This window comes from Octopus sinensis, linkage group LG6 (assembly GCF_006345805.1).
Source record: "Octopus sinensis linkage group LG6, ASM634580v1, whole genome shotgun sequence".
Lineage (NCBI taxonomy): Eukaryota > Metazoa > Mollusca > Cephalopoda > Octopoda > Octopodidae > Octopus > Octopus sinensis.
The window spans coordinates 9851925-9870632 of record NC_043002.1 but is presented as its reverse complement, the minus strand read 5'-3'; the positions used below and the strand labels follow the sequence as shown (position 1 = coordinate 9870632).

The 18708-nt window shown below is 42.4% G+C and overlaps 1 protein-coding gene across 1 annotated transcript in view; it reads left to right on the top strand.

Annotated features, from left to right (window-relative positions):
* LOC115212787 overlaps positions 1-8740 on the top strand; it is a 44319-nt gene extending 35579 nt beyond the window's left edge. Inside the window, exon 5 of the mRNA XM_036503487.1 lies at positions 8577-8740. Coding sequence (XP_036359380.1) covers positions 8577-8682 — 106 coding nt within the window. The 3' untranslated portion in view covers positions 8683-8740. The remainder of the gene's footprint in view (positions 1-8576) is intronic.
* The last annotated feature ends 9968 nt before the right edge of the window (positions 8741-18708 follow it).

Sequence of the window (18708 nt, the reverse complement as noted above, 5' to 3'; positions counted from 1 at the left end):
CTATTTACAGCAGTGCTTAGAATGAAAGTGTGTAGTGTTTGATCGTCGCATAGACCATGACAGAGAAAGCTGAGCAAAGAATCTGCATCAAACTTTGGCAAAAGTTTGGTGATACCTGCTCAGAGGCCTACGCAAAGTTTTCACAAAGTTTCCAGCATTCTCGACAGAATCAAGGAGATCTTGTGCAGCTGGAAACCGAGTTTCGTTTTGGTCAGCTGGAAGCAGTTTTGACACAGACTTGGCAGACACGCGTCTCATACCCAAATCTTCAATGATAATGACTGAACTGAACCGTAATTAATCTGCAAATATATATATACAGGAGTTGGACATAATAATGGAAACACCTTAAATTTTCAAACAAATATATTTTAATATGAAGTAGGACCGCCTTTGGCAGTAATTACAGCTTGAATTCTACGAGGTATGGAGTCGTACAAAGTTTGAATTGTTTCCAAATGAATTTTTGCCCATTCTTCAGCTAAAACAGTCTCTAGTTCTTGTAGCGATGATGGTGGAGGATATCGACTCTTTACTTGTTTTTCTAAAATGCACCATAAATGTTCAATAATATTGAGATCTGGGGACTGTGTTGGCCAGATAAGTTGCTCAACTTCGCTAGAATAATCCTCGTGCCATTCAGTAACAAATTTAACTGTGTGAATTGGTGAGTTATCATCCTGCAAGATTGCGTTTCCTTCTGGAAACAGTTCTGCAACTGTAGAATGAATTTGATCAGATAAAATGCTTAAATATTCTTTACTATTAATTCTGCCATGAAGGGAAACCATTGGGCCAGCAGATTTCCAAGATATAGTCCCCCCACCCCAGATCATCACAGATCCTCCTCCATGTTTAACAGTTGGAAGAAGGTGGTCTGGGTCAAATGCTTTTTTTGGCTGTCTCCACACGTATACTCGGTCGATGGTCGGAAATAAAGTAATGGGTGACTCCTCCAAGAAAATAACATCCTGCCACTGCTCTAGGGACCAACTCTGTAGGTTTTTACTCTACTCTAAACGCTTTGCAACGCTTGTTTTCAGAGTAGTGGTTTTCTGATTGAGGACAAAACCGTATTGCATATTACCAGTCAATGTACGCCACTAGCCCAGAAAGAATATAACAGACCTCATGACAATATAGCAAGGATTGTCCATTGGACACTTTGCAACAAGTATGGACTTGACAGAGCAAAAAAGTGACACGAACATTAATCCGAAGGCATCATCGAAAATGATAATGCAAAGATCCTGTGTGATTTTATGATTCAGTGCGACCATGAGATAGAGAATAGGAAGCCAGACATAGTCTTAATTAAGAAAGAAAAGAAACGATGCTGGATCATAGATATAGCATGCCCAGCTGACAACAAGGTATGCGATAAGGAAGAAAGAAAAGTTGATAGATATGATAGGCTAGCTTGGAAGTTTGAGCAGTTGCGATTGAGGAAAAAGGTGGTAGTAGTACCTATAATTGTCGGAGTCCTGGAAACAGTGAAGAAAAATCTTGATAAGTACATGGAACAAATAGGGGCTGCAATGAGGGTAGAGCGCTTGTAGAAAACAGCACTGCTTGGAATCGCTCGAATACTCCGAAAAATAAGGGGTATTACCTTAGTTCACTGGTAGTGAACAGCTGGCACCGTAGTACATTTCCAGTGTTTGAGGCTGTGAAAAGATAATAAAATAATAATAATAATAATAATAATAATAATAATAGCAACAGCAACAACAACAATAATAATAATAGTAATAATAAATACTATAATATAGTTGACTAGCAGTATCGCCCGGCGTTGCTCGGGTTTGTAAGGGAAATAACTATATAAGCATTTTTAGAGATGTAAAGTATAATAGCCATCTCAATATGGCTAACAACAAAGGGGTGGGGATGTTACTGTAGCTTTTTACGTTCTGAGATTTAATAATACATTTTTAGAGAGTTACTTCCCTTATATATGCCAAAAATGCATTAAAAATGGGAAAAATTGATGGTAATTTTTTTTTTTAATCGTAGACTCATCGTAGACGCGCGCTAATACCCAGAAGGGCTCGATATGAATCACGACTATAAGATACCTGGTTTTGGTTAAACTGCACCGCAAAATGTGGGAGTAGTTAGGAATCTAAATCGTTGGAGACAGACAGCACACAACCTCTCTTTTATATATAAAGATTTAGGAGTAACACACACACACACACTACTATGCAAAACCCATCCAAAAATATACAGGAATAAACTCATACTGTAAATTCCTAACAAACTGAACAAAACCCACAGCATAAAGCATAGGAGGCCGATACTCGACAAAAAACACAACCCGCGCTACACGATCAAAACAATATAAAAACTAATACAACGAATGACTCAAACAAAACTCCATAACAAAACGTACAGATACAAAACAATATCCTCTGTCCCCACTCAAGAAAAGAAATGCGAGCGTTTGTGTGCATTCTCGATGTCATCAATAAAACGTTCTCGCTTTCGCTTACAATGTTTGATATTTTGCGAGGCATTTCATATTGTCTTGCAAACCATTGTATACAGCGGCGAGCTGGCAGAATCGTTAGCACGCTGGGCGAAATGCTTCGCGGTATTTCGTCTGCCGCTACGTTCTGAGTTCAAATTCCGCCGAGGTCGACTTTGCCTCTCATCCTTTCGGGGTCGATAAATTAAGTACCAGTTATGCACTGGGGTCGATATAAGCGACTTAATCCGTTTGTCTGTCCTTGTTTATCCTCTCTGTGTTTAGCCCCTTGTGGGTAGTAAAGAAATAGGTATTTAGTCTGCCGTTATGTTCTGAGTTCAAATTTCGCCGAGGTCGACTTTGCCTTTCATCCTTTCGGGGTCGATAAATTAAGTACTAGTTGCGCACTGGGGTCGATATAAGCGATTTAATCCGTTTGTCTGTCCTTGTTTGTCCTCTCTGTGTTTAGCCCCTTGTTGGTAGAAAAGAAATATGTATACAACATGCAGTAAAATCGAATGCGTTCTCCGATCTGTTTTAGAATAATTCTATCAATGAATATTTCGTTCTGATTTCTATTTTCTCTATCATTCACCTCGAAGAAAGGCATAAACATATAAACAAGTGTGGTTCGAACAACTAGTAACAAAGGCCAAGTGATATTGTTGTTTTGTTTGTTCCTTCTCGAGCCATGCCTGGCTCACAAGGGCCAGTTTCCCGGTTTCCGTGGCGTATAGGTTCCCCACCTGGACGGGACGCCGGTCTGTCACAGGTGAGCTGCAAGATGCAGGAAGAAAGAGTGAGAGAAAGTTGCGGCGAAGGAGTCAGCAGAAGTTTGCCATTACCTTCTGCCGGAGCTGCGTAGGGCTTAGGTGTTCCGCTCATAAACACACACATCGCCCGGTCAGAGATTCGAAACCGCAATCCTCCGATTGCGAGTCCGCTGCTCTAACCACTAGGCCATGTGCCTCCACATGTGATATTGACTCATGACTCCTTTGAATTTATTCTTAAACTCATTCTTACTTTCATTATCTATTTGTTTATAAATAATATATTTCCGATTTATATCACTGACCTCCGGTTGTCCATTATTAGTTATTGATAATGTCAGAATGTCACCAGATGTTTCAAGAAAAAGTGTTCTCGCCTCAAGGTTAAATAAATCATTTCTGGTTGTAAAAATATTGTCTATTAGCGTGCTGTTGTCCTTATTTACTCTTGTTCTTTGATCAATCGTATTTGAGCGAAGAATACACCCAGAACTGTGGTGGTTTCATGGCAAAGAATTCATCAAGATATCTTTTTACATCATCCAAAGAATTGAAATTTTTACCATTAAGACTATTCTTCAGAGACCTGAATAAGTGGAAATCCGAAGGAGCAATATCTGGTGAATATGGAGAGTGGGGTAACACATCCCAGCCGAGCTGCAGCAATTTTTGTCTGGTTCCCAAAGCATCAAGTGTCGAAAATGAACTTTCTTATTTTCCATTTTAAAGGGTTACAGAAATAATACAGGTTATAGGAACATAAACCTTCTTCCACGAAAAGATAGCTTAAACTGTGCTCTAAATGGAGGTGTAATCAAATCCTATTTTATGGACTCAACCATGTTCTAAAATAAGTCGAAATGTAAGCTACACTGAATCGGACAATCCAATAGATATGTATATTGCTTCCAAATGCTGATATTTAGTCCTATCATTATTTATATTGTCATTTGCCAGATTTATGTTATGATAAGCAGCAACGAAATAAGGCTTGCTTTTCATCGCTGTTTTGTGCAAAATGGAATTGAATTTAACGAGAAAATCAGTCACACTTTTGTCCCGGGGCCCATAAATTGATTAAAAAATACTAAAACAAATCATTTTAAATACATAAGACTCAATGAAAGATATGATACCCTCTTTTTTCTTCTCTCCTTTCCACTGGTGTTACATATATCAAATTTACATTAAGACTATGTTCACCAATATATTTTCAGTTAAATTGTACTACTAATATATATATTCTGTGAAATTGTATTTTCGTGTTCTTATTTTCTTATTTTCGTGTTCATATAAATACATAAAATGAAACAAATTAAACCCACTTTAAATGAAGAAAATATTGGGTTGTCCGGAAAGTTCGTGCCGATTTTTAAAGGAAAGAAAAACGTCAATAAATACTTGCCATTACATTTTTAATCAACCAAATATGAAACATTTTGTTGCACAATGCGTATCCATCTTTCCTTTAGCTTGAAAATACCCTTTCCCAGAACTGAGGTGGTTTCATGGCAAAGAATTAATCAAGGTATCTTTTTACGTCATCCAAGGAATTGAAATTTTTACCATTAAGACTATTCTGCAGAGACCTGAACAAGTGGAAATCCGAAGGAGCAATATCTGGTGAATATGGAGGGTGGGGGTAACACATCCCAGCCGAGCTGCAGCAATTTTTGTCTGGTTCCCAAAGCATCAAGTGCCGAAAATGAACTTTCTTATTTTCCATTTTAAAGGGTTACAGAATTAACACAGGTTATAGGAACATAAACCTTCTTCCACGAAAAGACAGCTTAAACTGTGCTCTAAATGGAGGTGTAGTCACATCCTATTTTATGGACTCAACCATGTTCTAAAATGAGTTGAAATGTAAGCTACACTGAATCGGACAACCCAATAGATATGTATATAAAAATTTTATGTATTTTTCACATTTCACAGGGTTTCTCCTGTAAATCAAACATACACACACAAACGCATACACACGAACACAGCCACACACAACCACACACACAAACACAGATTCACACACATACTAAACACACCCACATGTCTATCCTGGTTGCGAGTTTAAAACTGCATTCAGTATTATGGTCATGCTACAGGTCACCCCATACATACGATTGGTCCTAGACCTACACTGACACAGAAATGCAGCAGGTCTTCGGATCCCAGCTGCGGATCAATTAATACGTGGACCACAATACGTGAAGGACCCCAAGTTCTCGCTAGAACTTCCCGCCGCTAAGAGATGATAAACTCGTCTAAAAAAACAAAAGCAAAACAAAATTAAAGTCTTGGTGGGTTCTGGCTGCCTCAACCTCTTTTGTACCCCTCGTATAACCGACTGCACTGAAAAGCGGGCTCGGTGATGGACAACACATTAGACACTCAAGACAAATTCACGTCTGGGAACTTCTTGTATTCTTGAAATCTTTGCACAGAAGGAGGCCGGACTAAGCTCCAAACCGATCTGCTCGCTGATATCCGATGGGCGGAGAAACACAATGTACTGGTAAAAGGAAATAAATTCGAATTAATCCACTTAAGCTACAATACACGTTTCCCTCAGATGAAAACTTTATCGCATCAAACACCACTTGGAACCTAAGAGTAACTGTCGACAACAAGTTAAGCTGAAGTACCAACATTAAAAAAGTCGACATGGCCAGCAGGGCGTGCTCCTGGATCCTGGTGGCTTTTCGGGCCAGAGATACTCCTACCATTATCCTTTTCTTCGCCTTCACCCTCTCTTATCGTGAATACTGTTGTAAAACCTGAAACTCACCAGAGATCGATTACAAGGAATATAGACAGTATTACAGGTCTTGATTATTGGCATCGTCTCGAGAAACTCAATCCAACGTCGACGTGAGCGCCATATAACTATTCCAATAGCACTGCCCAAATTATTTTGGCATCCACTTTAAAGTTCATCCGAGGCTTCGTCCCTGCTATCCGTCCTCTACAAAAGTCGTGCTTGCTTCACCTCAACGGCCAAGCTCCTTTTAACAGCGTACGAAGACACATACGAGAAGAAAAAGATTTATTTATACGATTCCTGGACTGTTATCTCCAATGAATTCCAGATAAACCACCTATTCCAAAGATATATATATATACTCTTTTACTCTTTTACTTGTTTCAGTCATTTGACTGCGGCCATGCTGGAGCACCGCCTTTAATCGAGCAACTCGACCCCGGGACTTATTCTTTTGTAAGCCCAGTACTTATTCTATCGGTCTCTTTTGCCGAACCGCTAAGTGACGGGGACATAAACATCGGTTGTCAAGCATTGCTAGGGGGACAAACACAGACACGCATATATATATACGACGGGCTTCTTTCAGTTTCCGTCTACCAAATCCACTCACAAGGCTTTGGTCGGCCCGAGGCTATAGCAGAAGACACTTGCCCAAGGTGCCACACAGTGGGACTGAATCCGGAACCATGTGGTTGGTAAACAAGCTACTTACCACACAGCCACTCTTGCGCCTATCTATAAACAATAACTCCTTACTAGGATGGGCTATGATGTCCATAGAATGACTAATATGAAACATCTTTACAAACGTTTCCCAGGGGGTCAGCATGTAGCATGAGGCATTATCACAGTTTGCACTTTCTTGTACTTTTTAGTTTTATTTTTACTTTTATTTTATTTACTTTTTCCGCTCTGAAGAACGTTCCGTGATTCAAATGAGTATAATTAATTACTTACAATGATAACCATTATTATTATTATTATTATTATTATTATTATTATTATTATTGCGGTGGTTAAGACTGTGAATCACGCTAACGGAAACAGCTGTAAGACGAGATTTTGTCTTTTTGCAATTAATTAATCAATGATAATTGATGTGAATCAATTGTTACTCATCAATTTTATCTCTATTTTCTGCTTTACTTGAATATTGACAAACTTTAGTTTATTCTTGTCATTACCTATCTTTTATGAGCATTAACACTAATGCTCATGATTAAATATAGGTAATACACCAGTGGATTCATTGGATACAGGTATAACCTCTAACATAACTCACCTGTATATATATATATATTATATATATATATATATTATATATATATATATATTATATATATATATATATATATAATGTAAAGTATAGAAGCCATCTTATCATGGCTAACCACATTGGGGAGGGGGTGTTACTGTAGATTTATAGCCCCAAGAGATCGTCGTCTCTAGCTGGCTTTAGACACAATATCAGTGCCCTTGGAGTATTTGCAAAGGGAGGCCATCCCTTCCTCGCAAGCCTGAGTGATACGCTCGAACTAGTTTCGGGATTTTTGTCCCTCATCAACGGGCGGTAACCACCAGGTCGCGATGAAAGTGAAATAATAATTCCTTGCAAATATATAAGTTTTTCTAGTGGCATCTGCCACTGATGTCGAAAAACGGACAGTAAGCATAATTAAATCTCAGAATGAGATTGAAACAGTAATCGCTCGATAATGTAAAGTATAGAAGCCATCTTATCATGGCTAACCACATTGGGGAGGGGGTGTTACTGTAGCTTTATAGCCCCAAGAGATCGTCGTCTCCAAGGGCACTGATACTGTGTCTAAAGCCAACTAGAGACGACGATCTCTTGGGGCTATAGAGCTACAGTAACACCCCCTCCCCAATGTGGTTAGCCATGATAAGATGGCTTCTATACTTTACATTATCGAGCGATTACTGTTTCAATCTCATTCTGAGATTTAATTATGCTATATATATATATATATATATATACATATATATATATATATATATATATTATAATATTAGGGTAATAAGAATTATAGAAATTATTATTACCAGTGGCCTAGCACAAAAAATAGTCAATAGACTATATATTATTCAAGGAACTAAATTAGATGGTATACGTTTTTAATTTTCAATCCTTTCGAGAATTTATCTATAATTAGTGGTTTGAGTTTTCTACTGCTCTTTCTAGCACAAGGCTTTCCTATTTGGAATCCTCTTAATGTGTTCTAATGTACACGATATTTTTATGTATATATATATATATATATATATATATATATATATATATATATATATCTGCAAGCGTATACGAACGCGCGCGTGTATTATTTTTTTTTTTTTTCAGGGAGATTACCCTGCCCGATAAATCTCAGCAGCTAGCAATCTAATTCATCGAATTTATAACTTTATCGTTTAACGTCTGCAAATTTGTTACGTTTTATAGTGTATTGTAACTAAAATGTACAATTTTATAATTAACAACGCTAGTTAATTTTATTGTGTATCGTAGGATTTCGCTATATGCAACTAATTGCTTTGTATATTTTCACTTGTATAGAACGACTAACTCACCAAACGAAAGGCGAAACCGACGCGAAACCAGTTTACGAAAAACTAAAAGAGGACCAAATGGTCCTACCGAACCAACATTTTATAGCCGATGAAACGTTAACCACTGAAACACGTGTAAGAAATAACGTAATAAACCAATTTAAGAACCAATTCTGCTGTTTCTTGTTTTGTTTTTTTCCTATGAATTCACTGTGATCTTTATGGCTGTTACAATCTATTAGAAGTAAGGTTTGATTAAAAGACATTTCTTTTTCGTTCCGCCGACCATTCATCTAACACATTTCGGTATTCTGCATGGTCACCATAATAAGATTCCCTGTCACTCATCTCCAGAAAAGACGGGAGCCCACATTCTCTCCTAACCTATATTTAGGTTTCAAATTCCTTTCCCAGTGTTTCTAACTCCTTTTCTCCTCAGCCTGCCCATTTCTTTACCCGCTCCTTCCCACGTAGTCCCCTCACACCGTCACTTTACCGACCACTCTTATCTCATCACCACACTACCACTCGTAACCAGTACCATAACTCACAAACCCTACTGCCTAACACATCTCCATGACTATCACTTACACACATGTATACGCACACAGACTCTCCTCCATCTTATTAATACTTAACACCTCTACATACACGAACACGTCCACACGTACATAACGTCTACACTCTCACGCTAGGACATATATACCCAGACATATCTACCCTCTGTCAACGCAGGAGTGGCTGTGTGGTAAGTAGCTTGCTTACTAACAACATGGTTCTGGGTTCAGTCCAACTGTGTGACACCTTGGGCAAGTGTCTTCTACTATAGCCTCGGGCCGACCAAAGCCTTGTGAGTGGATTTGGTAGACGGAAACTGAAAGAAGCCCGTCGTATATATGTATATATATATATATGTATGTGTGTGTTTGTGTGTCTATGTTTGTCCCCCCAACATCGCTTGGCAACCGATGTTGGTGTGTTTACGTCCCCGTAACTTAGTGGTTCGGCAAAAGAGACCGATAGAATAAGTACTAGGCTTACAAAGAATAAGTCCTGGGGTCTATTCCCTCGACTAAAGGCGGTGCTCCAGCATGGCCGCAGTCAAATGACTGAAACAAGTAAAAGAGTAAAAAGAGAGCACCCACCCGTACAGACATACACCTACAAACTTGCACTTATCCTCCACTTTAAATACACAATGCTCGAACGCACACCTCCCTTACATACCCGTTATTTCCAATTTCTGTCTTCACTGCACCCCTTAAACCCTTCATGGTTGTATAATTGCTCGAAACAGCAGTCAATCGTTGTCACTGACACTTCAAGCCATTCATGCAAACACACGCGCGGCTTTGCTCTGTCATATCTTTCCTCACTAACATACAAAAGCTTGTGAAGTGTCTGCAAATATATATACACGTACACATTTTTTTCTCTCCTTATTTTCATCCCTTGCTCCTCTCTCTATGCTTCTCCCAATCATCAGTAAGTTTTGCTACTCCATTGCAGGTAAGTTCCACTTCTGTTCTTTTTCCGCTGGTATTTCACCTTTGCCAGCTCGTCTCAAGGCGGCGAGCTGGCAGAAACGTTAGCACGCCGGGCGAAATGCGTAGCGGTATTTCGTCTGCCGCTACGTTCTGGGTTCAAATTCCGCCGAGGTCGACTTTACTTTTCATCCTTTCGGGATCGATTGAATAAGTACCAGTTACGCACTGAGGGCGATGTAATCGACTTAATCCCTTTGTCTGTCCTTGTTTGTCCATTCTGTGTTTAGCGGGTAGTAAAGAAATAGGTATTTCGTCTGCCGCAACGTTCTGAGTTCAAATTCCGCCGAGATCGACTTTACTTTTCATCCTTTCGGGATCGATTGAATAAGTACCAGTTACGCACTGAGGTCGATGTAATCGACTTAATCCATTTGTCTGTCCTTGTTTGTCCTGTGTGTTTAGCCCCTTGTGGGTAGTAAAGAAATAGGTATTTCACCTTTGCAATTAACTGCTGGATTTTACCATTTCATCAACCTAGCGCACTTTTATAGAAGCCCTTTCTACAAACAACATATTTCTCCCTGGTTTAGCCGTCCGCACGCGCTACTAGATAACCCTCAGAGACACAATATGTGTGTGCTGTGCTTTGTTTCCGATATCGGGACCCCCTTTGCTCACGACACTGACCATGGGATTGCACCTAGAAAGTTACCCTCCTAGTCACAAGTCTGGGCAAGGTGGTTTATGGAAGACCAGCAGTCGCCCATGCATACTGGCCTCCCCTCTCCACGCCACCAGTGTTATCCAAGGGAAAGGCAAAGGGGCCGATACAGCTTGGCACCCGTGACGTTGCAACTCATTTCTACAGCTGAGTTAACTGGAGCAACGTGAAATAAAGTGTCTTGCTCAAGAACACAACACGCAGCCTGGTCCGGGATTCGAGCTCACGACCTCACGATCGTAAGTTCGACACTCTAATCACTGAGCCATGCGCCTTCACATATGTTTCCGATATACACACACATAAACACACATACACAATTAAGTCCATACTGCTGCATATTGTGAGGAACTACATATACCAACATTATTATGGATCTCCGAGCTCCCGAAAATAGCTGTGGTACTTAGAACATCTTCCATCCCTTTAATTTTCTCTGTCACTTTTACTCTGAGTAAATTGGTTTAATTAATATAAATATCTAAATATTTAAACTTAAAAAATTAGCATCTGAAAGTTTCAAACATTTGCTTTATCTCGTTTTGCATATATACATGTATACATATTTTGTATTTTTCATACCCAAAGTATTATATTTAATATATTTAATGCTTCTAATTTCTTTATTAGGCATAATTGCCTCTATAACCGCTTTATCTGGATCCCTCTTATAGCCTTTCTTTACTTTGTGGAATTGATCCTATAAAGACATCGCACTCTAAGTCTGAATCTTTCGACCTATATATATATATATATATATATATGTAAATATATATATATTACAAAGTAAGAGCAAGAAAAGTTACGTAAAAAAATCATTACAGAAGACATACGTCCAAAATAATATTGTATTAATAGATATATAAATATATAAAGTATGATTATTTAAAAAGTTTGAAATATCTTACGATCGTTTCATGATTTGTATTACACTTCGAAATGAAATCTAAATTTGATAATCATTATTAGGTAATACAACTACTCGTCAGAGAAAAAGGGTGAATTTCCGTGTAACAATGGAATGCTATTTAAAAAAAACATACGATAAAGATGGTTAAAAAAAGTTACTGGTATAGCTGTGTTTTGGTACAAACTTGGGTTTAAAATTTTGAAGAAATAATTCAAGTCCGTCGTAAAATCCTCTGCAGTAATCCATAATGGCTGCGGGTAGGTATAAATCCCATAATTCTATTCTCTTCAATATGTTATCCGTAAATGCAGGAAATAGAAGTGTATCTCTTTATTACAATTATAAAAATTAATACATAGAAAGGACGAATACAGGACATACATACATACAAGAAAATTTAAGAGAATCGATTAAAAAAGTTTCGTTTGTATTCGTTATAAGTAATAGTTTTTGCGTAACTAATGTTACAAACACTTGTAGCTGACCTTTGTGATTTTACTGGAGCTTTCACACCCCGGCAATTGTTGAGGCCCTGCAGCTTCCACTTCCTCTCTCTCCTCCATGGTCAAGCTGGCCTTCTCGTACCCACCTTTCTTTCCACTTCCTTCCATCTATTCGCATACACTCCCCGCGGCAGGGTCCTCCTCTCCAGTCCCATCTTGCTTCTCAGATGATATCTGAAGTAGGTGAGCAAGCCGGGCCCGGAGACAAATGACCCTGTCGCGGTTCCTTCCATTCTCGTTCTCCACATGCATTCCTTTACCACTGCAACCGTGCAGTGAAAACATGCCTCACCTTCCTTCGAGAGTCCAGTTGGCGGTATCATCTTAATCATAGACTCAGCCGACAGCTGTACTCGTCCCAGATGCGATAACACGTGTTCTGCGTAACTTATCAAGTCGTTCAACTTCCGACAATGAAAAAAAGCGTGCTGAACGGTTTCATCGTCCAGCCCGCATCTTGGACACGTCGGTGGCACTGGAACTCCGTGCCGTGATAACTTTTCGCGAACAGGTAAGCATTCCTGTAGCACTGCCAAGCCAGGGATCTTTGGAAATTATCCAAATACCCCGACCTGAACGTTTTCTTAAACAGATTGGCAAGCTGGTTTTCATCAAACCCCAGAGCCCCTCCTAGGACGTCATCGTTTTTACCTTCTACCAGCCCTCTATAAATTACCGAGGTGGTATTTCGCAGCCGGCCTTGCCCGTCCTGTGGATCAGCGTGAGTGCCTGTCGGCACTCCTTTTGCCATGGAGTCAGATTGCATCTTCTGATGTAACCGGTTTAAAATTAACTAAGGAGGCCGGTCTCGGAAAAAATCCCTCTGCCAACGGACTCCACACCTTATCACCTTCCAGGTGGTGCCAGAGATGTCTTAGTCTCAACGCATGTCTGCGCATCATCAACCAAGGCATCCCTAACCCACCCTTTAACGGTTCTTGACAGCACACGGAGCGTCTCACAAGTGGCTTTCCTCCTTTCCACAAAAAGCGGAAGAGGGCTCGTTCCAACTTGTTAAGCCATGAGTCGGGGCAAGGGACGACGGTCAGGCGGTAGGTGATTACGGATGCAATAAACATCTGCACCACCTCCGCCCTTCCTTTCAAGGACAGAGACCTTCCGACCAGGTCCGTATTATGGCCTCCACCTTGCCCGTCACCTCGCTCCAGTTCTTCTCCGTTTGGGAGTCCGGTCCAAACCAGACTCCCAGCAACTTAACAGGGCCATCCGTCCAGTGTCCCACAACACTGGACAATATCGGCTTGTTCCTCCAGGTGCCGAGGCGCAAGCCGACCGATTTGTCCCTGTTAACCTTTGCTCCTGCCACCGCCTCGTATCCTCTGATAGCCTCCTCTACACCAGGTAGTTGGGCCTCCTTGGACACGATGAGGGTGATGTCATCCGCATAGGCAGTGACCGACCTCCCACCTCCGATTCCATCTGAGTTACTCCCCAGCCTCTCCAACCTTCGCAGTAGTGGCTCGAGAGCCAATACGTACAAGTGGTGACAAGGGGCACCCCTGACGTACTGAACATTCGATCGAAAACGGTTCTGTTAGGTAACCGTTTATCTGGACGGTGGACTTGATGCCGCTGTACATAGCGGAGATCCACCCGCGGAATTCGGGACCCAGTCCGGTCGCTTCGAGGACCGCCGCCAGGTACCCATGGTCTACCCTATCGAAGGCTTTACTTTGGTCCAAGTGGACCATTACCCCACCACCTTTGCCGGTTATTTTACCCACCCTATCTAAGGTGTAGCGTATAAGGTGAAGGTTGTCCTGGATCGACCTGCCTGGAATTGCACATGTCTGTGCTCTCCCTACAAGTTTCTCCACGACAACCGTCAACCTTTTTGCTAACACCTTGGCCAAAATCTTTAACTCTACATTAAGTAGAGTTATGGGCCTGTAGTTACTAATCATATCCCCTTGCTCGGGTCTTTCTGGATTAGCGTCACCACTCCCCGGCTTACAGAACTGGGAATTCTCCCGTTCTGCTGCCAGTTCGTGTAGACGCCTGCCAGTATTCCCCCGAACAAATCCGGCATATTTTGGTAAAACTCGTAGGGCAGACCATCCAGCCCCGGCGATTTCTCCCCGGCGCACTCGGCCAGCACTTCCCTTATTTCCGCGGGAGTGATCGCTCCTCACAGCACTCCGCCTCACGCCCCGCGAGCCGCGGCCCGCCGGCCAGGAAGTCCCTTAAGGCACTCCCCCGGTCCAGCGGGCCCACCCCCGAACGCGCGCGCGAAATGCTGGTGAAGAAACTTTTGCATCTCCTCCTGTCCATAGATCTTTTGTCCCTGTTCGCCAGTCAAAGATTTTATTGAGGCTCTGTTGCCTCTCTTACTCTCCACACGACGGGCCCATCCGGCTACGTTAACACCTTCTCGTTTCCCGGCGCGCAGCTTAGCTCTGACTCTGCAACCTTCGTGTTTGGAGTCAAGGTGTCGGTACAATACCGTCCTTGCCGCCAGTACTCCGGATGCAGAGCCAGCTTCCATTGCCTCGTCTAGCTTCTTAACTAAATCGCCCTCTAGACTAGCCCTATCTGTCCTTATCTGATTGCTAAATCTAACGGACTCTAATCGAATGGCTCTTTTGAGGGCGTGCCACCATCTATTGTTAATGACGGTGCCGCACAATGCCCTCTGAACTAACTCCTAAATCCGGGTACGGAAGTCTTCACAATTCAAAATAGCCTTGTTCAGCTTCCAGTACCCGGGTCCCTGTCTATGACACTTGTCTAATTGCACCTCACACGTCACAAACTTGTGATCCGAGTAAGGTACAATATAAATTGTGGACAACTAAACGTATCCTTATCTCTTTTTTTTATAATTATCCTATCTAGGTACGATCTGTGTGAGCCGTCGTTGTTACTCCACGTCCACTGTGGAACGCTCGGCTCATCCAGTCGGTAACGGTCCACTAGATCAAAGCTCTCCAGTAGACCCTTGAGGCTAGGATTCCCCTTCCTATTAGTTGAGCCAACACTGTCGATGTGCGCTTCAAGGACAGTGTTAAAGTCCCCTACTAGTATTACTGTTTTCGACGTCGCCAGAAAGGGCTCCAGGCTTCGAAAGAAACCCGACTGTCTACCCTCGTTCGGGGCGTAGACAGCTACCAACCTGAAGGACTGTTTACTTGCGTGAGTCACATCCAGGACAACCAGCCTGCCTTCTGGGTCCAGAAAGACAGTACTTACCTGCAGGTCCAAGCTCTTCCTGATGAAGACTGCCACGCCTCTTCCTCCTCCTCGGCTAGGAGAAATAAATTTCTCGAAACCATTTAGAAGAGGTGAGAACGCTTGGGTCTCGCTCATCTTGGACTCGGTTACGATAGCAACATCTATACCTTGTGTCGTGAGGTCGTTCAGGAAACAAATTTGTTTCCATTTCGACCCCATTCCACGTATGTTTAGGCATCCCAGCTTAGCCATTGTGAGCGAGGGAGAGAAATAACTATACTCACGGTTGTGAAAGGGAGCACGGCGGTCTGATTTTGCCTGCTTCCCTTTCTTCCGCTACTGCAGGGCCTTTGACCGGCGTTGCCACTGGGCTCTGGGTTGGTGTGGTTGCCGGGGTTATTGTTAGTTTTCCTTCTAACACCTCTTTGGTGACATCTCTTATTAGGCGGTTCTTCAGGTGTTCCTGAAGAACCTCCTCCTTCCATTCGTTCTCGCCTACCTTGGCGAAGCGCGCAATTGCTTTTCCATCTGAGGTTCTGCTATACAGCATGAACCTCGACAGTTTGCAGCATTTGTAAACTTTTTCGTTTTTTTCATCAAACGCAATTATTTTTTCATTTTTCAATAAACATTTTTTAGGATCTTGTTTTACGGGGAGGGGCTTGGCAAACTGTTTTCCAATGAAAACAGTGCCGTGGGGGTAGGGTTGGGGGATTTGTTTAATGTGTGTGTCTGCAGTGTTAGTTGTTTTTTTCCTTGTTTGGGGAGGGGAGTCCAGGGTATTTTCTTTTTTCTTTTGTGCGTAACTTGGGTGTATTCCATCGGTTCTATTTGGTCTATTTTTGCTTCCGTATTTGTCTTGGTCGTTTTGTTGTTCTTCTTAGCTTCCTCTCCCTCCGCATTGGGTACACTTGGAGGGGCCGCTTCTTCTGTTCTTTTTTTTCTGATGCAATTGGAACGGACGTGACCCTTTTCTCCACACTTGAAGCATCTGGGTCTTCGTCCTTCCACCGACACTCTCATGGACGTGCCATCCTCGTTAAAAATCCTGTCAGGCAGGCTCTCCAAGATCTTGTTCTCTGCCTGTACGAGGAGCTCCAGAGTCTGACCCCTCCAACGTACCGCTTCCTTCCTTCTCATTTGCAGTATGTTCATTTCGCGTTCCACATCATGTAAGACCGCCGCTGCTACCCACATGGTGTCGTATCCTCTGGGTATGTCTTCAACCGTTACCTTTGCGGTTCTCTTCCCCATATACGAGGGTAGCAGCATGATGTCGTCGTTTTTAAGGGTCAACGACGACACTCACTCCTTCGCCACCTCTGCCGTGTCAAAGTGTGCTTCGATCGTGGCACTTCGTGCACCTCTCACTATATGGCGAATTTTATCCCACACCGGGGCCAAGCATTTCTCAACGGTTTCGTTTTTTACTTCCATGATCTTTTTTTCTTTAAAGTTGTACACTTTATAGATTACGATCTTTTCCTTAATTTCTTGCACCTTCGCTTGCGGCGGCACAAGCCTTATTTCTCCTCCTTCTAGTTTTACCAAATTCCTATATTCGTACAGTTGTTCAATCTTGAATTCTATCTCCAACATGGCGCCGCCCACCGCGGCCGAGAATGATTGCCTGGGTACTTGATTTTCCTCTTTTTCACCTTTTCCCATCACGGGAAAGTCCTCCTTCGACGTCAGGTCGAACTCCATCTCTGAAGTTACCTTTAAGGTAACAAGAATATGGTTAGTGCAAAATTTTCTGCCCCGTAGGGCGAAAATTATCGTTTTACGACGGGTACTGTTCAGAACAGTTTACACAAACAATGATATTATAACTTCGAATTCTCTCAAATAGCAGCAGCAATTTCTCACACAACGCAAAACGCAAACAAGAAACAGCAACAAACTGCTCCGCAAATACAGAAATAGAAGTGTATCTCTTATTACAATTATAAAAATTAATACATAGAAAGGACGAATACAGGACATACATACATACAAGAAAATTTAAGAGAATCGATTAAAAAAGTTTCGTTTGTATTCGTTATAAGTAATAGTTTTTGCGTAACTAGTGTTACAAACACTTGTAGCTGACCTTTGTGATTTTACTGGAGCTTTCACACCCCGGCAATTGTTGAGGCCCTGCAGCTTCCACTTCCTCTCTCTCCTCCATGGTCAAGCTGGCCTTCTCGTACCCACCTTTCTTTCCACTTCCTTCCATCTATTCGCATACACTCCCCGCGCAGGGTCCTCCTCTCCAGTCCCATCTTGCTTCTCAGATGATATCTGAAGTAGGTGAGCAAGCCGGGCCCGGAGACAAATGACCCTGTCGCGGTTCCTTCCATTCTCGTTCTCCACATGCATTCCTTTACCACTGCAACCGTGCAGTGAAAACATGCCTCACCTTCCTTCGAGAGTCCAGTTGGCGGTATCATCTTAATCATAGACTCAGCCGACAGCTGTACTCGTCCCAGATGCGATAACACGTGTTCTGCGTAACTTATCAAGTCGTTCAACTTCCGACAATGAAAAAAAGCGTGCTGAACGGTTTCATCGTCCAGCCCGCATCTTGGACACGTCGGTGGCACTGGAACTCCGTGCCGTGATAACTTTTCGCGAACAGGTAAAGCATTCCTGTAGCACTGCCAAGCCAGGGATCTTTGGAAATTATCCAAATACCCCGACCTGAACGTTTTCTTAAACAGATTGGCAAGCTGGTTTTCATCAAACCCCAGAGCCCCTCCTAGGACGTCATCGTTTTTACCTTCTACCAGCCCTCTATAAATTACCGAGGTGGTATTTCCGCAGCCGGCCTTGCCCGTCCTGTGGATCAGCGTGAGTGCCTGTCGGCACTCCTTTTGCCATGGAGTCAGATTGCATCTTCTGATGTAACCGGGTTTAAAATTAACTAAGGAGGCCGGTCTCGGAAAAAATCCCTCTGCCAACGGACTCCACACCTTATCACCTTCCAGGTGGTGCCAGAGATGTCTTAGTCTCAACGCATGTCTGCGCATCATCAACCAAGGCATCCCTAACCCACCCTTTAACGGTTCTTGACAGCACACGGAGCGTCTCACAAGTGGCTTTCCTCCTTTCCACAAAAAGCGGAAGAGGGCTCGTTCCAACTTGTTAAGCCATGAGTCGGGGCAAGGGACGACGGTCAGGCGGTAGGTGATTACGGATGCAATAAACATCTGCACCACCTCCGCCCTTCCTTTCAAGGACAGAGACCTTCCGGACCAGGTCCGTATTATGGCCTCCACCTTGCCCGTCACCTCGCTCCAGTTCTTCTCCGTTTGGGAGTCCGGTCCAAACCAGACTCCCAGCAA